The following is a 24,628-nucleotide window of genomic DNA, read 5'->3' as shown; positions in this document are numbered from 1 at the left end:
GCGCGCAGACCTCTCCTGCCGCCCGCTGCTCCCCTCAGCAGTGTACTTCGGTCCTTCTGCCTGCTCTGCACCCCGCTCTGGCTCTGGTGAATTCTCTCACCCTCCCGCACTTCTGACTGTACCCAGTGCTTGTATAAATAAATTAATTAATTAAAAAAAAATGAAGCCAACTAAATTAGACCTAAAGTTCCTGCTCTAAAATCTGGCTTTGTCAGTGGAGGGAGAAAGTGGAGGGAATAGTAAAGTCCACTAATTAAGCCTTGAGAAACACATTCTGGAAGAAAAAAAAAGAGCAGAGAGAGAGCAAGCCAGAAAATGGTAGTATCCATGAAGGAAAAAGTTCTAGAAAAAAGAACCATTAACATACCTAAACTGAAGGCAGGCGTTGTCAGGGAGGGGAAGGAAAACATGGGCACTGGGATTTTTACGAGAGGAAGAACATTTATGAGGTGCTTGAGAGAAATTTCCAGAGAGTTCTGTGGGAATAAGCCAGGCCCCAGGGGATTAAGAGGGACTGGGCAGTGAGGAGGTGGAGACAGAGAGGACCGCCAGTTCTGCCAGTTCCACGTTGTGCCGTGTTGGACACTTGAGAATCTTTATATATGATAAACGGGGGGCCTGAGGGACGCTTCAGCATAGTACAACAGTGGGTGTGAAATATAACAGCAGAGCAAGTAAACAAAAATGATCAGTCAGGATTAGACTGGACTTCCTCCCCCCAGAAGACTCCCCATTCCCCCAGGTAACTTCTCCATTCCTCTGCACATCCCCAAAGTGAGAGTGGGGGACATAGATGTTATTTGAGGCCATGCCTCTGATGTCACCTGTGTTTCCAAACTTCTGGTTGTTTTTAGTATTCCAGGAACATGCCAATCTGGACCCCTGCCTAACGCCGTTTGCAGGTCACATACTGGAATCTTGTCACTATGCTGGGGGCAAGGGCAAGAGAAACAGCCAGCTGGCGTCTAGAGCGAGCCAGACAGGCTCTCAAGTGTCATTGATAGCTGTTCTAATCCAGGTTGTGTCTCTTTTCTTTTCTTTTTTTTTTTTTAAGATTTTTTTTTTTTAATAGAGGCATGTTTTTCTTTATTTATTTGTTTGCTTGTTTGTTTGTTTTGTTTATACATGCACTGGGCACAGTCAGAAGCGCGGGAGGGTGAGAGAATTCACCAGAGCCAGAGCGGGGAGCAGAGCAGGCAGAAGGACCGAAGTACACTGCTGAGGGGAGCAGCGGGCGGCAGGAGAGGTCTGCGCGCCATGCGGGACCCTCCTCTGGTGGCCGGGGAGCAGCCGGGGATTGAACCGGCGCCGCAGAAGCCGCGGGCAGCTTCGCAACCCAGCGCTCTACCGCTGCGCCACCGGGGAGGCCCAGGTTGTGTCTCTTACGAGCTGTGTCAGCCTCCAGGCTGTTAGTCTTTTCGAGTTTCCATGGGTCATTTGTAAGATGGGGCTGATAACACCTGCCTCATAGAGCTGCTATGCGGGTCCCATGGGTGACCCCGCAAGACGTGTATTTGCATTTCCCAACATTTCCCAACAACAGCAAACAGCCGATAAACATTAACCACGAAAGTAAGAGACGCTTTTGCTGCAGCAAATTCACAACAGCCAGGGCATGGAAACAAGCTAAGTGCCCGCTGCTAGCAGACTGGACGAAGAGGTGGGCCATCCGCACGGTGGAATACTATTCAGCCATCAAGAGGAAATGGTACGCCATAGAGCGAAATGGAAGGAGTTCGAGGGGATGTTGTATAGTAAAGTGAGTCAGAAGGACAAAGACAAATAGTGGGCATTTACATAGAATAGATGGTTCAACCAAGTACAACAGCTGTAAGAACCAGGGGACACTAGGAGAGGGAAGGGGAGGGAGAAAGGGGCAGGAGGTACAAGGTGTGGTGGGAGGGAGGGAAGAAACTCTTCTATGCAAGACTGTGTAGTGGGTGGGTTTCTGGAGCAAAGACAAGCCCTTCAGAATGGGTGTCACCATCTCTCCAAATGCAGTCACCCCGCAGCCGGGAGCGCCCCCGTTTTATTTCCCTAAGAGCCAGACTGCTCACAGTGATAACCTTTCTGAAATTTTCCTTAAGCAGGAGGACACGCGGAGATCAAAATTTAGCTTGCTCCCGGAGATGCTTCCTTCGTCATTTCACTCACCCCATAACCACCCTACATATTCTGTCACTTCAAATATGTCTGGAAGCAGCAGCCACAGCAACACCCAAATCACTGTTAAAAGAGGTCAGTTGACTTTACTCTCATAGACACAGTTCCTTTGCCAAGGGCCTGGAGCTTTCAGTCTTTCTTTCTGGCTTTGCCAGCTTTTTCTTTCAAGTATTCTTGGAAGGAAGCTACCCTTCCACTAAGTAGGTGTAGCCACCTGCAAATTAAACTCGTCATAATTTTTAAATGAAAATTTGAAGAGTTTTAAAGGGAGCTAGGCGCCGACTTTTAAAGGCTGGATCATAATTGCTTCCACGAGAGGGCGACATTTCCTAAAATAAATAAAAAGACTTGAGGGCCACAGGAATTAACACCAGATTTCAAGGAGGCGACTGGAGACCAGGATTTGGGCTGCCCTTGGGCACCTAAGGAAACTGGAAAACACAATTTCTGGGCTCCTCTCCATGGAGATTGTGAACCAGTAGGGAAAAGGGCCAAGAAAACGTGTTGAGAATCTTTTTTTCAAGAGCTCTCCAAATTTGGGAACAACTGATTTGCAAGAAAGTGCAAGCAAGATTTTTAACTCACTTTTCTCCGGACCCCCTCAACCCAATATATATTAAGGTCCTGCTACAGTCTTTGTTGAATCTGGATATGTATTTATTTTTACCTTTTTATTGGAAAAAAGAGGGTTTATTACACTAAGACCATGCAGGACCTTTGCTCTATTGAGTGGATGCTATTTAATGCTATTTCCAGAAAGGTCATTTTCTGCCTATTTTCAGGTCTTTTATAGGGGCAGGTCAACTTCAAAGGCACCCTACAAACTATTTCCACTTCTATTTGTGTTTATCAGCGATGCCAGCTTTTGCTTTATTGTAAGCAAAACACTGCTAAAATAGTGCTTGACTGGAAGAAGATGTGGGCGGTGCCACCATAAATAAACCCAGAGCTTATCAGCATGAGTTGCCAATCCAGGGGAGAAGCACATAAAACATGTGAACCGATTACAAGTAAGAACAACCTAACTGGTGTGGTTAAGGCTTAGAGATTTGGTCTGAGTACAAGACAAATAGACCCACCTGGACAAGGTTCCTTGGAGTGGAATATTTTTTCATTATTGCATCGTTAAAGCTGATTAATGAGTCAGATTGAGGTAAGCATTTCCCTTTGTGTTTCATCGGCTGTGTTTACAGGGTCACAGTGACATTTTGAATTGTAAGAGGGCTGCAAAATTCCTGGCACAGAAAGCTCCCCTCCTGGACTTACTCTGAGAAAAAAGGAAGGGATGTGAAAGCAGCATTTTTCAGCCCAGCTTCTCTTTTAATTCCAGCACGTGGTCTCTCAGATCTCATTGTCCGCTTGCAAACTGGACAGGTAATCATTCAAGAGCTCCTCCCAGTGTCCTCCCTGTGGGCTCCTCCCTGGCCACCTGACCACACTGCCCCAGCTCATTGCTGGAGCTTCTGTTTGCACACATCTCCCCACAAGTCCCAAATCCTGGTCTCCTTTCAGATGTGTCCACTACTTCCAGGGTTGCCAAGACGTGTCCAGTCTCCAACTGGTGTGTTGGCTTCTTCGGCATTGGCAGGGATTGATCCTTTGACTGTGATGTCGGGGGTTGGGAATGGGGTGCCCTGTTTGCAGGGTTTGGGCATTTCTGCCTATTATAGGTATAGGTGGAGAGGATTGCGTCATGGTGCACACAGACCAGACTTTGCCAGCCTGTTTTCTCTGGCGTTAACTCTTTTCCCCCAAGCCCTGAAACACCTCAGGCTGTCGTGTGAATAAGTTAGGAAAAATTAAGAGGAGCTGCTATCCGCCCTCCCCTTTTTTCTTTCTCCTAGGACATGTAAATGCAGTGCTCCGAATCTTAGTTTGCACCTCATTACAATGTGTCCGCTCTCCCCCCTTGCGTCTCAGTGGAGGGCAATGTGGGACCCAGGGACCAAACAGCTGGCAGGGCTCTGTAATCCAGACTAAGGGCCCTCAACCCTCAAGGAGACCTCGTGCGAGTCCCCCGCCCACCCCCTCCCGCCAAGGAGCGATGACACATGTCATCTCAAGCGTCACGAGGTCACGTTTACAAACACCACATTAGCACACACACCACACAAGCAGCCGAAATGGTTTCCTTCTTTGCTTATAATTGTTGGGTGACTTGGCCACGGTTCATTCCAGCGGGAACTTACGGCTGTTGGAATGATTTGCGGGGACTTCCTCGGGGCAAAGAAAGGCAAGAGAAGGGTCTCAGCGCGCAGGGCCGAGCGCCGGTTGCTGGACTCCCTGCCGGGGCTGACCCTCCCTGCGGCGGCCGCCTCGCTCCCCTCGGCGGGAGGACCGAGCCGGGGCGCCCGGAGCGCCGCCTCCTGGCTTCCCCCCGGTCAAGCCTGCCCGTCCCTGGGCCCCTCGGCGGGGTTCGTGCGACCGCCCGGGGCAGGGGCGCGGCCGTGTGGCTGGGGTGCCGGTGTCCCGCAGGCCGGGGCTGGCTCCCAACCTGGACCGCCCTGCGCCCCAAGACGCCGCACGCGAGGCGGGCGCCCTCCCCAGCGGCCGCGGGCGGAGACTCCGGGCAGCGCGAGGTGGCCCCGGCCTAGCCCCGCCCCCGAGCCGGCCCCGCCCCGGGACCGCCCTTAAGGCCCCGCCCCCGAGCCGGCCCGCCGAAGCCCCGCCCCCGAACCGCCCTTAAGGCCCCGCCCCCGAGCCGGCCCCGCCCCCGGGACGCCCCCGAGACGGCCCGGCCCCGCCCCGACCGGAAGCCGCGCCGGCCCGGCTCTTATAGGGCGGGGAATGGGGGCGCCGCCGCCGCCTCGTCAGCTCCGTGTCGGCTGAAGCTCGGCCCGGCGCCCTGGTCGCGGCGCCCCCGCCCGGTTCTCCGCGCGCACCGCCCCCGCCGCCGGCCGGCCCGCAGCCAGGCCGCGACCCGCCATGCCGGCCCGGCTGCTGCTGCTGCTGCTGGCGCTGCTGCCGCCCGGGCCCGGGGTGAGTGGCGGGCGCGGGGGGCGCGGGGGGCGAGGGGGCGGTGGCGGGGGGCGGCGGGCGGAGCGAGCGTCCCCCGCCGGCCCCGCGGGCAGCGCCTGTCACCCCGCGGCCTCGGCCCGGGGCGCGCACCTGCCGGCCCCTCGGGGGGCGCCCCGGCCGTCGCGGGGGGGTCCCGAGGGCGCGGGCCGGGGGGTCTGGGCCGGCAGCCCCGCGGCGACCCTGAGGAACGCGGGGACTTCGGGGTCCGGCGCGGGAGCCTCTGCACCCGGGAGCCGGGCCCTCTCCCGCCGGGCGGGCGGGCTCCGGGAGACCCGGGCCGGCTGGGGCTGGGCCGGGCTCTGCCCGCGACCCCGTGCGGGGCGGGGACGGCCGGGGCGCCTGAGCGCGGGGTGCAGCCTGCGCCCCGAGAGACGAGTCTGCCGGACGGTGCCCGCTGCCGCCCGAGGCCTCGCTCAGCCGTGGACCCGGGGACGCAGGCGTTTCTCGACAGACTCGGGTTTTTTCCGGCTGGTGGGAAGAACCTAAGTTGGTGAATGTTGGTTTTTGTTTTTTTTTTTTCCTTTAAACATGTTGTTCAGGATGTGGGCCGGGCAGTGACCTCCTCTGTGTGCTCTTTAATAGGCATGTCATGTACCAGATGTCCAGGTGGGGAGCTGACATGTGTGCGCCTGAGCACTGGGGCCTGAGCTCTTTGGAGGTTATGCCTGTTAGGTAAATAATAGTCCCTGCTCTTGGAGTAACAGGAATTTCAAAACAGAGGAAGTAATGCATAAGGTCACTTTCTTCAAATTTGGGGTTTTTTTTTTTAAAGGGACATTTGGACATACTTCATGATAGAACTCGTGTAAGTCTCTTTTCTGGTTAGAAAAACCCACTTTCATGACCAGAGGCACGGTTGGAACCTGCCGTGTGTTCACATGTAGGAGTGTAAACAGAATGACCAGTGTGTGATGGGGATCCAGCCTTTCCTATAGTCAGAGCCTACATGTATATGGTTTTCTTTGCCAGGTCTTTCCCTCTGCTGTTCTTTCACATGATTTGCGTTATTGAATAACTTAGACCAAAGTGCTAAAAACAGCTATTTAACTTTACTTGGGACTTCAGTTCCAGTTCATGTAAATATTTCCAAATTGCATTTGGAAATCCGCATGGCTCAGAATTCATGGTAAAATATTCCAGACCCTTATCAACAAGTGGTATTTTAGTATAATTGCTTTTTACATAAAAGATCCAAATTTATCGACTGGTAAAAACTTTGATCCCCAAACAGTGTGAATTATTTTAAAATTCTCCACTGCAGATTTTGCAGTTAGACGAGGCAGCAGTGATGCTGTTTGGACAGTGCTGGCTGTCAAATCAGACAGACCTGAGTTCTAAGTGGCCGGTGGCAAATGTACCCTCAGGCACTTCTCAGAGACTGTTTCTTCATCTGTGAAGTGGGGATAGCTAACTCTTGGGAAGGCACCTCTTTTACTACAATCCATCATTTTTAAAATATACCATGCTCTGCAGACAATACTTTTTGATGCTGATTCCTTTTGATTGACGAAGCAGCTAGTGCACTGAAGGCGATATTGTGGTTTTCTTCCAGCGTGTGTCTGAATGAGACACTGACTCATCATGGGCTGAGCTTCTAGATTCCAGGATTCAAAATTCAATAACATCAGTGTCATTAGCACTCTGGGCTGTCATTTGTTGATCTAGAATGTGTTCACTGAGTCCCCACGTTCTTCCTAGACTCAGATGTTGTACCTAATGTTGATTGCTGTCACAGCCTCGCTGTCATGCGATCCTCAGTGTAGGTGCCACTTCTCACAAGAACTGGAGCGCTCTGAGAACCAAAATGCGTTCTCCAGCTAGAATATATATGTTTATTTTATTCAGCTAGTGTTTGGGTTTTAGAGGATTAAAAACGTCTGAGAACTGAGGACCAGTTCTCATGTTCAGACACTGAGAATATTGTTTGAGATATGAGCCTTAACCAGAAATACTGTGGATTGTCATTTCTTCTGATGGTTATCACCTGCACGAATCATTCTCCTAGGTGGTATCAGGTATTTCTGCTGAGGCCAGGGGGAGAGTGTCTCATCAGGTTCCTGCGATCAGGGCTGCAGATCATGAAGTGAGACTGCAGTTGTGGACTGCGTGTTTGGTTGCCTTAACTCCCTGCCTGCTTGGCTCTCCACAGCAGTGTAGCTTCTCAGGGCACAAGAGAAAGTGTGTGAGAGAGTCACTCGGGGGAAAAGGCTCAAAAGTGGACCATATTCCTGAAATAAAGCCAGTGAGTCCATAAAGGTTTCCTTGTGTCTGGATAGAGCGGTGTCACCTGCGTGGGCCTGGGGGCTGGCGTAGTTGTCCTGTCTGGGATGTTGACTCCATTTTTTAGCTTGAAGAATCATTGGATGCCTACTTCATTTGCATTGGCAACCTCTTTGGTTTAGGGATTCAAAGTCATCTTCAGGTTCAAGACTGTGAGATTTCGTAATGATCAAATGTTCACCCTAAGGAGATGACACAGGGGAGAAAAGCCTAATGTGTCATGTAAATGGATTCAGGTTTTATTATGCACAAATAACTTGGGGCCTGTAACCTAGCAGTGTGATTGGAGTGTGATGCTGGCTTAAAAAATAGGGACGGTGAATCATACATAGTCTGTGAATAATAAACATGCTGCTTGGCTGTTTTTCAGGGGGCTGGGATTTTTTTCCCTACCTTTACCTGTATTCCATGTTGGAGTCTGACTTCCCTGCTTCAGAGAAACACATCCTCAGAGATATTTAAGTGGGTCCCACAGACCAGAATCGGACTAGGAAAAGTAGAAGTTAGAAAGTACTCATAAGCTCCTTGCTCACCTTCCACTTTTTAAAGTTACTCTCAGACAGTTTCTACATGTGGTTATCTTACACGTCTGATTATCTGACCATCTTAGTTCATGTACAAACAGCAAATACAAATGTAAAAATATGTGTTCTCCATTCCTGTTCAGTTTTTATCACAGATTGTTTCCTAGGACCTGCGAGGAAATGTTCTGAATACTTCGCTGCATTTGACACTTTTATTGGCATTTTTGTAAACCGTCATCTATGCAAAAAGCATTTGAACTCTCTGCAGCCCCAGGTCAGGGACTGGGATCATAACTAACATGGGTCGATGGGTTAGTAAATACCCTATTGGGTATTTGCCAGTTTTTCCACTATTATAAGGAAAGGTGGATTTCCTTTTTTTCAAATCTTTTGCATTTGGTACTGTCTGTATGATCACATGGGAAGGTTTTTTAAAAATCCTTCAAAATAATTGTATTTATTGTAGAAAAGCTAGAAAACATAGATAAGTCTAAGTGAATGAACAGCAACAAACCTATAATCTATAGGCTAATAGATGTAATCTACTATCTAAACCTTTATTAACATTTTGACAGTTTAAGATATAATTTACATGTCATATAATTCATGCATTTGAAGTATACAAGTTAGTGGTTTTTCGTGTATTCACAGAAGGGTGCAATCATCACCACAATCAATTTTATATTTTCAGCATCTTCAAAAGAAACTCCATGTCCATTAGCTGTCACTCCCTATTTTCCACAAACCTCCCAACCCCTTGCAGCCACTAATCTTTTCTGTCTGTATAGATGTGCCTATTCTGGGCATTTCCTATAAAAGGAACCATACTATATATAGTCTTTTATAACTGGCTTCTTTCACTTAGCATATTTTTTTCAAGGTTCATCCATGCTGTGGCATGTGTCGATGCCTCCTTTTTCATTGCTGAATAATATTCCACTATATGGATATATCACTTTTTTTATTCATTCCTCAGTTGATGGACATTTAGGTTGTTTCCCCTTCCCTCTTATAAATAATTCTGTGGTGAATATTTTGTATTCATTTTTTAAATGTATTTATACAAGAACCGGGGTATAGGCCAGATGCGCTGGAGGGTGAGAGGATTCACCAGAGACAGAGCGGGAACAGAACAGGCAGACTGATGAAATACACTGTTGAGGGGGGCAGTGGGCGAGACAGGAGAGGTCTGCTCGCCATGTGGGTTGTTCTGAGGTCGGTGGGGATCAAACTGGCACTGCAGAGGCAGCAGATAGCTTCACAGCGTTGTGCTCAACCGTCTGTGCCACCAGGGAGGCCCCTTGTGTATTCATTTTTGAATGGCCATATATTTTCCTTTTTCTTACGTATGTATCAAGAAATAGCATTTCTAGAGTTACCTATGGTAACTTTTTGAGGAATTGTTGCCAGACTATTTCTAAAGAAACTGTACAAGTTTACAGTCCTCCCTGCTGTGCAGGGTACCAGTTTCTCCACATCCTTTCCAACAGTTGCTATTATCTGTCTTTTTAATTATAGTCATCTTAGTGGGTATATAGCAGTAACTCATGGTTTTGGTTTGCATTTCCCTAATGGTTAATCTACTAATACCTTGCTTAATATTTTTCTGTGTACGTATTTGCATAGGTATTATTTTTTCCCCAAACTGAAACATCTTTCTGTGTCAACAGATTTAATTCTGCAATATTATTCCTTCTGACTGCATAATACTTCTCTGAATGGATATACCATATTTGACCATTGAATCATTTAGATATTGAGGTTGTTTTTAATTTTCATTTTTATAAACAATGTGATAAGTCTTTTTAATTCTTGAGTGTATTTTAATTGCTTAATTATTTCCTTGAGATAAATTCCTAGAAGTGGAATCTACAAATTGTATGCATTCTTTTGTAGCCCCCAACACCCCGCTGCAGCCCAAGCAATATTGAATATTTTTAAAAGTCCAAAACTAACCTTAAAGTGGTTTTATGACAGCCCTGTTCAAGTAAGCTTTTCTCCCTCTATCAGTGTGGATGTTAAGCCAAGTGAAAATGATGTTTAGATTTTGTTTTGTGTATGTTTTGAAGATGGAAATGACCATGGAAGTCGCCTGGTGACACATTATGTGCCTAATCTGATATGTTAAGTAGTTGTTTGCAGGGTCTTTTGGTCGGCAGTGGTTTCAGATCAGCTTTCTAGTGGATATGGGTCCCATGAGCACCGTGAAGTAACCTCCGGATGATTTTGTGAATTGGTTTTGAAGGGAGCCCACCTTCTACAGACAAGATAGTTTCTATATAGTTGGTTGTGAGACCATTTAAATTTTGCCTGAAGACTATTTGTACATTGAGAGTTGATGCATTAATTGTCCCTTTGGGGGACTACAATTCTTAAAACACATAGAGATACAACTGTTTTCCTACAAAGATCAGAGAAACCCTTGACAGTAGAGTAATGCCTTGGGTGTTTTTCTTCTTTTTTTCTTTCTAGTATTTCATTTAATAATTTATTTTATCAAAATAATAATTCTACTTTAAAAGGAAAAAAAAGGAACCCTTAAAAAAAGCAGGTATTGGGCCTCCCCGGTGGCGCAGCGGTTGAGCGCTGGGTTGCGAAGCTGCCCGCAGCCACTCCAGCGCTGGTTCGATCCCCGGCTGCTCCCCGGCCACTGGAGGAGGGTCCCACATGGCGCGCAGACCTCTCCTGCCGCCCGCTGCTCCCCTCAGCAGTGTGCTTCGGTCCTTCTGCCTGCTCTGCTCCCCTCTCTGGCTCTGGTGAGTTCTCTCACCCTCCCGTGCTTCTGACTGTACCCAGTGCATGTATAACCAACCAACCAAACAAATAAATAAATAAAAAGCATGCCTCTTTAAAAAAAAAAAAAAAAAAAAAAAAAAAGCAGGTATTGAAAAAAAAAAAGCAGGTATTGACATTCATAAGCTGACTAGCCTTACACAATTTAAAACATTTCCCAACCTTGTTTGAGTATAACTTTTACATGGTTCACACTGAGGTTTTGATCATAACCGTTACTACTCAGCTGATTGCACAATTTATTGAGAACTCTTGGATTTGGTTTTTTGAAAATCAACTGAAGACTTTCTGCCACTTCTACTTCAAAAATATATTCTTCAAAAGTATATTCTTGGAAGGGAATTCCCAAAAAATTCCAGAAATATTGTGAGCACTGGGAACATACATGAATCAGGGTATTTAGGCTGCTTGCTGGTCCCATCCAAAGAGCCTCAGCACCCCTCCACCCCATGCATGCCCATCCGTAGTGGGGGCCACTCAGAATCTTGCAGGGCATGCACCTCCCTCTCTCCTAAATTGAACAGTCTGCCCTGCTCTGCTCCCCAGAGGAGACAAATAAGGAAGCTGAGCCAGAGCGGACTGGTGATGTCCAAGGTCAGTGAGTGGAGAATCTGAACCTTGAACCTGCGCCTGCTTGCCAGTGAAGGGAAGCCCCTGCACTGCTTGTGTTCTGGGGCATCTGTTAGAACACAGCAGTCCAGCTGCCCCCGGCACAGTCTGAGCACTGGGCAACGAGAAGTGGGACCTCGGGAGAAGAATGTAGACTTTCTTGTAGGCTTCAGCAAAGTGCTCAGATAATGCTCTTATCCCTTCCATGAGAGTTGTGGCCTTTTACCTTCATTTCAGAAGTAGAAAGATGCAGCTTTGAGATGGAAAGGTCATTATCGGGGTGTTTCTCTCAGGGAGACTGACCTCTTGCAGCTCCAGAGGCAAATCCAGCCATCCTGGAGATGAGAGGCCCTGCAACCCAGGTGACAGTTTAAGCTGGTTTCTTCGCTTGAGGTCTAATAATATCCAAGCAGGTGCATGTTCTTCGGTGAGATCTCACCCAGTAATGTTTCTGAAATAGCAAAACTGAAAGTTTATTTCTTGAAGCCTTTAACCAAAGTTGCTCTGCCGTGGTGCAGCCACCCCTTCAGCAAAGAATCCTGTGAAAATAGAACTAATTTGCAGAATGGGCCCGGGCTGCTTGCCTTTGCAGAGGCCCCCACCTCCCAAGCGTCCTGGCACCAGGAAGTGGGTCTGTGTTGACAGGAGAGAGAGTGGCCTTGGCCCGTGGACCACAGTGGAGGGACTCTGGTTAGCAGCGTAGGTGGGTCTCAGGGTAGTGTGAGAGGGAGTGAGGAGAGTGTGCCAAAGGTGTGTGTCCTGGGGCCAGGGAGATGTCACATTTCTCTTGCTGCTTTATCCTGGAGGACCCGGTGGGATTGTTTTATCCTCGTGGCATTCAGCTCAGTGGGTTGGCCATTCCCATTGTAGGGGCGCTCAGCAGATACTGATTGAGTGCCTCTCTGAGGTTCATTAAAGCTCCTACAACAAGGAGCCGTGTTATCATCAGGCAGTTGGGTTGTAGGTTTTTTTTGGTGGGGAGGAAGAGCTGCTTTCGTGATCTCTGTTCCTTCCTGGGGAATGAGAGGGGACTCCAGGGCACTGGCTTGGGTGGGCGTGAGCCATGGTGTACGGTGCCCTCCTGATGGGCTCCTCATATCAGTAATGAGATTAATTTTTCCACTGCCAAACCCCACGAGATAAGTGGTTTGTGATTATTCCAAGTCAGTTTCATTTTTCACTCAGCATGATGTTTCGCTATTAGAAAATGAACCTTGATCCAGGATTGTCGTCTTATGTATTAAACATGATTTCCCCGGGTAGTAGGCTAATTTATAATTATAATTCAAAACCACCCCTTTCTCCAGGGGGTTATTTTCCCTTACTCTATTTCAGATGAGGGCATAATTGTTTGTCTAGGCCACGGAAGTATTTGTCATGGAAACTAAATTTTTTCATACATTTCCTGAACAAACAGTGCTGTCAGATCCCCAGAAACTGACGCTGGCATTGCTGTCCACTTGGGTCAGAGGAGTGAGCTGACCAAATTAAATCAGATCTCTTTTCTCTTAAAGCCTATGGGCCATGACCCCTAGGAGGGCCTCCAGGAGTGAAAAAACATCTGTCTAGGGGGCCAAAGCTGTCACCGGGAATGGAGGGAATGTGACTTGAGGCAGTGTTTCCCAGCCCTGGCTAAATTAGTCACCTGGAGTCACCTGGGGTGCTTTTAAAAAAACCCTTTGCCCCGGCCCCACCCCAGATAAATAAAATCAGAATCTCTGGGTGTGGAGGCCACATTTGTTAAAAGACATTTTTTTAAAGCCCTAGGTAGCTGTAATGTGCAGCCAGATTGAGACTGTCAAGTAATAGTAATTCCTGTACCTTTATCCTGGACAGACCAACTGTGTCTACCTGTGCCTCTACGACCACAGTGCACTTGCCTGGACTGGAGACCGCTTTTGACTCATGTCATACGGAAGCTGGGCTTGACACATTTTGCTGGTTAGCAGCAACTCTTGAGGGCTGTGACTCCTCACCAGCTCAAGTTGAAAGGAAATCCTCTGGGGCAGCTCCAGTCCTCATCCTCAGATGGATGGGCAGGCGGAGCTTGTCACTGTGGCTGTTTCGAAATGTCGATCGACAGGCAGAGACTTTCACGGGTGTTTTGACTCAAGTGTTAAAAATGTCTGCTTTTCTGGGAGGTGAGGGCTTCTCTAGCTGGGAGACCTTGGGCACAGGAGCTGTGTCCCCCTCCATAAAACAAGCAACTAGCAAGTCCCTTCAGTGAACCTGCTTGTAAATGCCTTCCCAGATTGGATACACCATTTAGGTTAATGTGACTAGCACCCCAGCCGCCCCTTTTCCTGGCATCTCATCACAGGCGTCTCCCCTGGTGGGGCTGCTTTGACTGCGCCTCGGGGTGTCCTAGTTCCAGGATGTAGTGGATTCCTCTTGCTCCTCCATTCACCTGTGCCCTAGCTTAATGGAGGGCCTGTTACTTGCAGAGCACAGACCGAGGCACTTGGGATACACTAGTGAGCAAGACAGACTCCTGTCCTCCTGGAACTCACATCTCTCCTGGAGACAGACAGGAAACAATAGCATGTGGGCACATCATGTGTAGCGTGTACTACGGCAAGATTCAGCGCAAAGAAAGAAACGCAGAGCGGAGCAAGGGAGTTGGGCACCTGGTATGTTGCCTCCTCGCGTGCTGTGGTTCCATTGGGTGTGGAGCACCCGTCCTGGGGGGCCCAGTGGAAGGCAGGGGCGGTCCCAGACCGCTGTCCTCTAGACTGGAGGCTCACGGCAGGTTTGTGCTCCAATTTGTCTGTCATCTCACCTTCTGGAGGACAAGTGTTGACAGCTCACGTGTGTAAATACGAGGGGCTGAGCGTGACTGTTGTCAATGTTTAATGATAACGAGGCATGAGAAAGTTTCAGATTCGGTCAGGGAGAGCTCAGGAACCCCCAGGACTTGCTTGGGACAGAGCTAGCAACTCTGTTCCCCAAAACACGTGTGTGTAAATTGTCTCAGGACCTTTGCACAGGCTGTTCCCTCTGCCCAGAAAATATGTATGCTTTTTAAAAAATAAACAAAATTGAGTGGCTTTTACCATGCGGACATATATTTATAAGCCCTCCAGATAAATTAAAAAACCTCCAAGAAAAGGTGAAAGGTTGGATCCTGGGGTTGGATCTTGAAAGGCTGGATCCTGGAAAGGTTGGATCTTGAAGGCACCACCTCATGCGGTGTATGACTTTACCTTCCTTCTGTTCTGGTTCATTTCCTGCTTACTGTGGTCTGGTTTTGCAAAGATGAAAACGGTTGTCTTGAGACTAGAGATTACGAACACGTTTATCTGTAGTTCTGGTATTCAGCTGACTGGAAACCGAACCTACAGTGGCTTTCGAAGCCCAGCCTAAATCATCTTGATCTGATGCTCAGTACTTGGAAATCTCTGGCGCTTTCGTACCTGGGTAAAGTTCAGTCACTTATCTGATTTGTGGTTTGGACACAAACGAACGGGGTGCTCCCTTCCATTGTAGGAGCAGGTTGAGTTGAGAGTCTCCCGCAAGTGGGTGGACCCGCAAGTCACTCACCTCCTCCCACTCAGTATTAGCTGATTTCTGTGTGCTTTATTTCCCCCACCCCCACCCTGAAAGTGAATCAGATTATTGCTAATTCCCAAATGTTGCAACATTTCAAGATAAGTGGAGACACTCGGATGTCGAAAGACCGGGAATGGGGATGGCCGTTCAGCAGCATCCAGACTCCTAGAATCTCTCAAATTCTCCTGTGGGTTTTGGGCATGTTTTGATGGCTCAGGGTGAGAAGAATCTACACGATGGCCCGAGGAGAGATGAGGGCCTGGTAAATCACCGATGATCCCAGCAAAAATGCCTCATCCTGCCCAGCCTTCCTATAGACTCGGATGCCGAGGCCTGAAGCAGAACATGCACCCCATGTTCATTTTCCTCTACCCTCTGCTTCACTCACCCCCAGAACATGTGGGGAGCGTGTGCCAGGCTTGTGGGCATCCCTGAGAAACTTTGTTTTAAATTTGGAGTTTTGAGAGGCTCAGCAGCAGGTTTTGGAGTTTTATGAGCACAGGCTGCCCTTGGAGTGAGAAGAGGCCTGAGCAGGGAAATTGGGGGGCAGGGGGGAAGGCGGGGAGGGGCTTGTGGCTCAGAATCTTAGGAATTGCCCTGGGCAGGGCCTGGACAGGTGCCAGGTTACTTTCAGGCACATTGTCCTGGAACCTGTATCTTTTTCCTTATACTGCACTATTTCTCTGTTAGAAGATGAAATCTTAGAAGATGGGGTGGGGGTGGGGGGTGTTCTATGCCTTGGGGCTCCCGTGCCTCAGGTATAATGGGATCCTTCTTTCTGCATGGAGGTAGGGTAGAAGAGAGTCCAGCATAGGTGGTGGGGTTGAAATCAGTGAACTAGCAAGTTGGACAGCGGAGGCAGCCAGCAGGAGGAGGTGTGAAACCGGGAGCGCCTGGAGGAGATTGATAAACACTTCACGTCCCTGCCAGCTGGCTCGAGTGACGTGAGACTGTGATCCGGTGACTTACCTCATCCAACAAGGTTAGTGTCCCCACGATTTCTGCCTATGACAGCAAAAAGTGCCCTGGAACTGACGTCAGGTGTTGGGGTGAGCACCCCGAGATGGAGCGGAGGGAGCCCGTGTAAAGCCGTGGGCCTCGCGCGAGAGCCGCCTGGCCTGTGCCGTGTGCACGCGCCTGCTGGCCAGGGACGCCGCTCCGGCGCGGGGTCTCTGAAGCAAGACACCTTGCACTGGGGTTTGTTCCTTAGGCAACCTTTCCTCACAAAACCAGTTTTCTCATTAAACTCCTTGACGTTTGGCGTGTCACGCTGGCACTCAGCTGTCAGCCGGCTAAGCTCGCAGCATGAGCCTCTCCTCCCAGAGGTGGGAACACCAGAGAGGACGCACCGGGGCTGTGAGCGCAGCCTGCCCGTGTCAGGCCGATGGGCGCTTCACCTTGGGGAAGCGTTTCTTCCCCTCCAGATTGGCTCTGCACCCGTATGCACAGCGCCCGCGCCTGCCTTTCCTGCCGGCAGCCTAGATAGCAGCGAAGACCCGTGCAGAAGATTCTTTACATGGGCGCACACAGGTGGGCTTCCACTACCTGCCTCCCCAGCCTACCTGTGCCATCCTCACCCCAACTTTCTCTCCAGCAGTGCTGGCCAGCTGGGTCCTTAACCAGTGAGCTCTTCTCCGTCTCAGGCTCTGTACGGCCAACTCTTCCCTTCCTTCCCCGCCTCCCTGTAGATCCTAGGGCGCATGGCCTTAGATTTCCCTGTAGATCCTAGGGCGGATGGCCTTAGATCTCCCTGTAGATCCTAAGGCAGATGGCACTCCTTCAGGAAACCCTGACACTGTGACCCTCCACCCACCCAAGACCAGGCCAGCGTGCGCTCTCATGGTTCTCCATGTGTCCCTTGCATGGCACTTACTGCAGTCTGTCCTTCTGTCTGGGTGACTGTCTGACCTCTGTGGCCCCCCGTTAGACTATAAACTCCTCGAAGACAGGACTCTGCCCTCTGTTGTGTTTGGGTCCTAGTGCCTTGCACTGTTCTCAGCTCATCATCACCCCAACGGCTGATGCTTGCGCAGTCTCACCATGTACTGGGCGCTGTTCTCAGACCTTCATGTGTATTATTAGCTCAGCTAAACCCTTTGAGGTAGGTATTATTATCCCCATTTTGCAGGAGGGAAATCTCGGGGCACAAATAGCATCAGCCTGCCAGTGGGGTGCTGGCTGCAGAGCCCACCCTCTGACCACTGCGTCACACTGGCCGACCCCACATTGAAGATTAACAGGTATCTGTTGAATTGTTCAGCATCCTCAGAAATTGAGGGGTGCTACATACATTTCCAGACAGTTCACACACAACCTCAGAACTTAAAATGTTACCCTGTTTGGTGAGAATCTGTTTAGCAGTTTTATTCTTCTTCAACACCACACCAAACATATTTTATCCATTTCTTAATTATTGTAGATTGTTAGCACCTGGTCTGCTGTTACCACTGCCTGCCCCTGAAGTACAAGCTGGGGAGCAGAGGGCGGGAGGGGGTGTCACAGAGCCGTGAATCAGGTCTTTGAGTTTGTTGACTTTCTGAGAGTGTCTTTGGCTACCATCACTTTCTTTAATACGATGTCTTCCCTAACATTTCCATAACTCTTGTTTTCTTTTTTATTAAAAGATTTATTTATTTATGCATACAAGAACTGGGGTATAAGCCAGAGGTGGGAATGAGGGGTGGTGGTGAGAGGATTCACCAGAGACAGAGTGGGGAGCAGAACAGGCAGATTGACTGAAATACACTGCTGAGGGGAGCAGCGGTGACACAGGAGAGGTCTGCTGGGCCATGTGGGTTGCTCCCTGGCAGGGAATCAAAATCATCCTGCAGTGTGGCTGGCAATGGCTTGATAGCACTGTCTTTAACCCCTGTGCCACCGGGGAGGCCTTTGTTTTCTTTTTCAATCCTTCCGATTTATTTTGCTGTCTTAGCATTTAGAGAGGAGTGGCTAGACTTCCCGTCTCAAAAGAAAAAGCAGATGTGGAAGCTTAGCCAACTAGCCCCACAATTCAGATGCCCTGCTGGCCGCTCTTCCCTCTTCCCACCTGCAGGAATTGGTGGTGTGGCTGGATGACCTCCAGACTGGGCAGAAGCCCGACGGGACAGTGGCTTTGGGAAGAGATCCCACAAGCAGGGAACCTGTGTGCGCCCAGGCCCAGTGGAGCAGCTGCACGGCCTGTAAAATCATGTCCCCCTCCCACCCCAACCTGGGCAGCCATTCTTCATTCCTCGGGAGGGAGTTGTGTTCTCCTTGGTCTGAAAACATCTCCTCCCTCAGCCCAAAGGCTCCATGTCCCTTGGTTGGTAATTCTTTCCTGTTCTGTTTCCTGCCCACCCCCTGATAAGAGGAGGCAGTGGGTCTGGCCCCTGCTGCGCTCTGGCCTCTCATGCCCAGCTTCACGCCCCAGTGCTGCCTTTGGTTGTGCCACATCCTTGCAGGTGGATTCTTGTGCTTCCCTACCTCAGTGCAAACCTGTGAGGACTGGATCGAAATGGCTAGACTTGCCTCTCAGAAGAGCCTAGAAAATAGAAGCGCGTGCAGGTTTTATGGGAATACGATGGCATAGGATTTTTCTCACTTGAAAAAGCCTTCAAGTAGGGCCTCCTTGGTGGCGCAAGGGGTTAAGATGCAACCTATGAAGCTGTCCACAGCCGCTGCAGCACGAGTTTGATCCCCGGCCAGAGAGGTACCCACATGGCACAGCAGACCTCTCCTGACTCGCCCGCTGCTCCCCTCAGGAGTGTATTTCTGTCAGTCTGCCTGTTCTGTTCCCCACTCTGTCTCTGGTGGATCCTCTCACCCCCCACACCTCTGGCCTACACCCCAGTTCTTGTATGCATAAATAAATAAATCTTAAAAAGAAAAGAAAAAGCCTTCAAGTAGATCTGGGTTTCATGTGGGTGTGGTGTTCCTGCCAGCTAAAGCAGCCTGGCCTGCGGCATGAGGCCCCTCCATTTATCTTTGGTCATTTAAATGGCCCTTGCTGTTCAAAGGGGTTGTCCTGTGCTGGTCAGTCATGTGTGGTTCCCTGGCACTGGCATTCAACGAGTGACTCGCTTCATCAAAGGAATTGCAGTGGCTGCTGCCTCATCAATATCATCATCTTCAAAGAGCATTTTTTAAAAAGCCACTATAACTGCGCTGGATAAATGTGGATCACGGGGATTTTTTATGGTGGCTAAGGCTGTGACCTTTGACTTCTGGTGGTGTGGTTCCCCCCACTTAGAATCTACAGAGGGGATCTCAGGAACTTTTATCCAGAATGTTTTTTAAAGACTCCACCCTGTAGAATTCGCAGCGCTTTGTGGCATATTGGGTATCTGTGCAGAATCTGCAAATTATATTATGGTCTCATCCAAAAACTCCTACCCTGATATCAGAGCAGCGTGCCCACCTTCATCCGCCCCAGTAGGACTCCAAGGGGAGCTCCAGGCCTGAAGTAATTTAAGCTTATGGCTCTCAGAGAACTGTGATTTAAAATAGTGAAATTATAGTGTGGCATGGTGGGCAGGGCACCAGAAGGGAGGCAGAGACCAGGGTTCCTGGCCTGTCTGTGGTGCCTTGGGCAAGTCACTTTACCTCTCTGGGCCTTGCTTTCCTCTCCTGTGAAATGAGAGGGTTGGGTAAGAGACCTCGTCAGTCCTTTTCATCTCTAAAATTACATATCCCAAAAGCCATAAACGGTGCCTACTGTTTGATCTGCTGTAAGGGGCATAGGGACTTCAATGGCTGCCCAGCTAATTGGAGAGGGGAGGGCGGTGTGGTGGACCGGGCCAGTGGGGAAGTAGCTGATCCTCGCGGGTACTTCAAACAGTGGGGACGTCAGGCCGGCCAGGGAGCTCAACCTGAGGCACATGTCTTGGTGTTTAACTTGTATTATAGGGCTTGGCAACATCTGGCAAACGTAGGTGGCAATTATGTCATAAATACAGTCGTTTGTAGATGATTTTTATTTAACTGGAGCATTTATCCACTGACCTCTTCTACCCCCACTTCCCCCCCCCCTCCCCCCAGGAATCTCTAACCAAGTGTAAAGGGCAAAATTGAGTTTCAGGCTACTTGCTGTTATCAGGACTGAACATTTTGGTATCTAATTGAGTCTTTTTTTTCCTCCTGTGGGGTATTTGTGGAGTGTTCGTAGGAAGACTTTCTCTTAATAGGTTTAACTAGAGATGAATAAAGCCAGATGGATAAAAATCTGGCTTTTTGTCAGGCTAGTGGTCCCCTGCGAATTGACAAAGTTGGACCTTTCTTAGTTTGCTCACTGTTAAGGGGTAAATGAGCTTAATAGGGGTCTCTCTTTTTTACAAGATTTAAAACTTTTACAAGATTTAAAACGTTAACAAGGAAACAAGCTGCAGTTTCCTTTAACAAAACATAGTGGTGATGCCTGCATTCTAAATCAACCACTAAATGATTGTGAAATTTGGGTCTTAATTTTTATAACCATTCCCCCAGGATCCTTGGGGACCTTAGGGATTGCACACCACCCTAAGGACTTCTTTCCTTGACCAGAGCGTGGTGAAGGGTTTCATGCAGCACCTTGAAGCCAAAGGGCATGGCAGCTGCTGGACTTAGGCACTTGGCCTGGGGCTCCAGAACCAGTTTGGGGGAAATATACTCACCTGTTGTGAAACGAGCGTACCTTTGCGCTTCCAGAATGGAATGGATCTAAGAAGACCTTTTTATCAGATCTATTAAAGGAGTAGTCCAAACCGAAGAATTGTAACTGTAACTGTCTTGGATGGTGGTTAATTACACCACACAGAAAACTTGCCACAAATACCACTCTAGCTCTCTCACTTGCCTGACTTGGAAACCGCACACTGAGATTCAGTTAGGCCTTGCCCTTTACTGCATCCCAGCCAGACACTTGACTCCCATCCAAAGCAAATGTCATGGTTACCTTTATGGATTTAATAATCAGGAAACAGCAGTCGGTAGGCTGGCTAGAAAGGAACCATCCGGCTGATGGATTAACTCTGACCTACACACAGATAAACAAAGTGTAACAAGATCCGGAATGATTTAATAGTAAACCGAAATCCTTGAAACATAGGCACAATTAAACAAGAAAAGTCACTTAACATCTCCAGCATTTTAATTCTTAATCTTTATTCCAATACAGCAGATAGGAGTCTAAACACAATGAGTTTTCTGTGTCACCCCGTTCAGATGGATACGTGGAAGTCTCCACATTTGGAGATAAAGTGCTTTACTGTTGGATCAGATGTGTAAGTGAAGGTTGGGGTTGGGAGCAGGGTTAGATTAGAATTAAAATCTTTATTACATCTGCCCAGTCAGGCCTTTACATAAATAAGATGCCTTCAAGGTAGGCCTTGGGGACCTGTGGGCTTAGCCCACTGTCCTGATTGGGTAAATGGCCCTGATTCAGAGTGGTTCTAGGTAATGGGTCTGTTGGGGCACTTACTGGGCACCCATTTCAATCTTTGATGAAATGGTGATTTTTTTTTTTTTTTTTTTTGGGTTGCGGTAACGTTGACTTACAACACTGTATTTTAGAAGCATAAGCTCTCCCCCTTCAGGTGCTGTTACCACATCACACCCACCACCAACACACCCACAGTCTACCACCATAGTCCATTGTGCCACCTCCCTTGGAATGGTGGTTCTTGGTGGTTTTTAGCCATCACTGGGCCCAGTCTCCTACCAAATGATCACATGGCATCAGGATGACAGCACTCTGCTGGGTACTTTTGTAAAGCAGCCAGAATTGCAAAGTGCCAGGCTTTGTTTGAGTTTATAGTCTAAAGTGGATAATATTGCTGCAAATAGAATTGTAGACACACATGTCCTTTTCTGAATCTCCTTTAGTGCCTGCCAAGGGACTCTGCTGCAGATGCTATTTTGAGGGATTTCTGACAAATTGGCATGACTACGCAGGTTGACTTGAGAGTGTGTATGTGTGTGTGTGTGTGTGTGTGTGTGTGTGTGTGTGAGAGAGAGAGAGAGAGAGAGAGAGAGAGAGAGAGGCCCTTAAAGGCAGGCACCCCATTATGGCATGCCAGACAGTGTCTTATCAATATCTCTTAAAAAGCTCATCCATCCTGTGATTCTCAGCTAATTTTAGCCAGCAGGATAATCCAGTCAACTTGCCTTTACTCCTCTCCTCTACTTTTTCTCCATCAGCCCCACCGCCACCAGTGCACACATGCAGCCTTATCTCCCCTGCCCTCTTAGGCCCTGGGAACTGGTATATTCCCCCATGCAGAGAATGCCCTTCTCACGTCTGAGCATCTTTGCTAAGGTTAGTAGTTAAAATGTTGATTCCTTAGCTGGTTCTAATCCACGTGAAATCTATATTCTACATTCTGGGACAGGTAGCAGATTTTTCTCAAGATTTCATACTTCCTAAGTATAGGTAGTAAAACAAATTGCTTTGGGAATATTCCTTATGGAATCCTTCCCTTCCTGGTGATTCTGTAATGTGTATTCTCACCTATCAAGAAGAACTCTTTTTTTTTTTTTTAAAAAAGATTTATTTATTTATGCATATAAGAGCTGGGGGTACAGTCCAGAGATGCGGGGGGTGAGAGGATTCACCAGAGACAGAGTGGGGAACAGAACAGGCAGACTGACTGAAGTACACTGCTGAGGGGAGCAGGGGGCGAGTCAGGAGAGGTCTGCTGCACCATGTGGGTTGCTCCCTGGCTGGCCTGGAATCAAACTCGTGCTGCAGAGGCTGTGGATTGCTTCATAGTGCAGAGCTTAACCCCTTGCGCCACCAGGGAGGCCCTCAAGAAGAACTCTTTAGTCACTTTTTCCTTCGCTTTCCCTCAATGGCCAGATCTTCCCAGTGGATTTGAGCCAGGGCAGTGAGCCCCTGATTACTGATGGCAGGTTGTAGGTTCCAGGAATTTAGGTACACCCTACATTGTATAATGACACTCTATTGGATACATGCCAGTATCCTTGCTAGAGTTATACCGGTATTGTATTTTTAGTTTGAAGGAATAGTTTTCTTAACCTTAAATAAATAAAACCAAAGTTAGGATTATGCAATAGAACAGTAATCCATTGAACACAGAAGAAAAATTAGTAAAAAACAAATCAACAGCCTCTGAATAAAAACTAGAAATTGGTGTGGTACTCTTAAAAGAAAAAGCAGATACATCATTTTGTGACTGGCTAGATTATCATAGTCTGGTATTAAATATGCTGTGATCTGTTGGGAAGTTGGCAGGGGAGAAGGCACCTAGAAAGATTTCTGAAAACCCTGATACCCAGCAGTGGGCTTGCTTTCCCGGGTTCTAAATATTGGAGGCTGGCGTGGGTTTCGCTGCCGTTCTTCCTTGAGGGACAGAGGTGAGTGGTGGCAGAGGAGACAGCTGAAAACAAGCCTAGGGCCTTGCCCACTGGTCCCCTCCAGCCTCCAGGAAACCACAGGTGCAGCCTCAAGTCCTAGTTCAAAAGTTGATGGTTTTTGCTGAGAGGCTGTTTGGTTGGTTTTTGTGCTGCTTAAGCCCCTCCCTGTCCTCTGTGCCTATAATCCTCTTTGCTGAAGACTTTCTAAACCATGTTATTTCAAAAAAACATCTTAGAAAAGATTTTTCTGACCCGGAATATAAGGAGGTGAGTGAATCAACACAAGAACAGCTAGCGATCAGCTGTGTTAGGATTACTGGAGCAAATCTGCAGTCAGTGGCCGACCTTTTAATCATCTCTGTATAAACGGGAGAGTCATTACTGCTGCATCTTTGTAGGAAATGCAAAGTGAGTGGTACATTTTACAAGACCTTGCTTTATAATCAAAACATGGAACACAAGGCTCCTTTCCCCAGGATTGTATTTGTTTTTACAGAAGGAAAACGCATGTAGAGATGTGGCCAAGCAGGACTGTTTTAACCTGAACCTACCCACTGAAATTTGCTGGCTTTACCAGCAGCCATTTCTCCAGTATCATCTGCCTGGAAGCTCCAGCCTTCACAGTTACCAACTGGGCTTTCCCACAATGGATATCTTGGGGTCACCTCGTGTGGGGGTGTGAGTGGGAACCGTCAGCTAACTGATGTCTGGTTTCATGTTAGACCAGGTGACCCGCCACTACCATTCTCACCTTCCATAGGCTGTGCCCTGTGGTCATTTCTTAGAAGTCACTGTGCAAGGTGGGAGTGTCTACCCCACAGTTTGAAACACAAGTCAGATCGCGGGTGGTCAACTCAAAGCAGATCCCCAGAACCAGCACCTTCTGGGGTGCTGGAAACTGGTATGTGTGAGTAAGTGCAGGGCCTAGTGCCATTTCATCCACCCCGGAGAAAAGGGTGCTCTGAGGAGCAGGGGGGCGGGGCCAAGGGCCTGCATTTGTCCGTGCTGTGCCCAGTGTCACAAGAGGTGCCTGGAAGCTTATTCATGTTAGCAGCTTATTCATGTTAGCAGTTTGAAGGCAGACATTTTCACGATTTAACATATACTGAGGAGGTGGGGTTGAGGTTGGGGCCAGTCTCTCTGGTGGCCTAGGGGTTAATTCTCAGTGCTGTCACTGAGTTCGATCCCTGGCCGGGTAGCTGACCCACATGGCATAGCAGACCTCTCCCGCTCCCCTCAGCAGTGTATTTCAATAGATCCGCCTGTTCTGCTACCCACTCTGTCTCTGGTGAATCCTCTTACCCCCTCACCTCTGGCCTATACTCCAGTTCTTCTATGCAAAAAAAAAAATAATAATAATAATA

General features: G+C 48.6%; 1 protein-coding gene across 1 annotated transcript in view; it reads left to right on the top strand.

The window, feature by feature from the left end:
• Positions 1-5,088: 5,088 nt before the first annotated feature.
• Positions 5,089-24,628, top strand: part of ERN1 (endoplasmic reticulum to nucleus signaling 1) — a gene marked incomplete at its 5' end in the record, with an annotated part of 64,792 nt that continues 45,252 nt past the window's right edge. The window contains one exon of the mRNA XM_084239424.1: positions 5,089-5,142. Within this exon, the coding sequence (XP_084095550.1) occupies positions 5,089-5,142 (54 nt within the window). The remainder of the gene's footprint in view (positions 5,143-24,628) is intronic.

Source organism: Talpa europaea (genome assembly GCF_964194135.1).
Source record: "Talpa europaea genome assembly, chromosome: 7".
Lineage (NCBI taxonomy): Eukaryota > Metazoa > Chordata > Mammalia > Eulipotyphla > Talpidae > Talpa > Talpa europaea.
The sequence above is the reverse complement of the archived record's forward strand: the minus strand, read 5'-3'. Positions and strand labels throughout refer to the sequence as shown.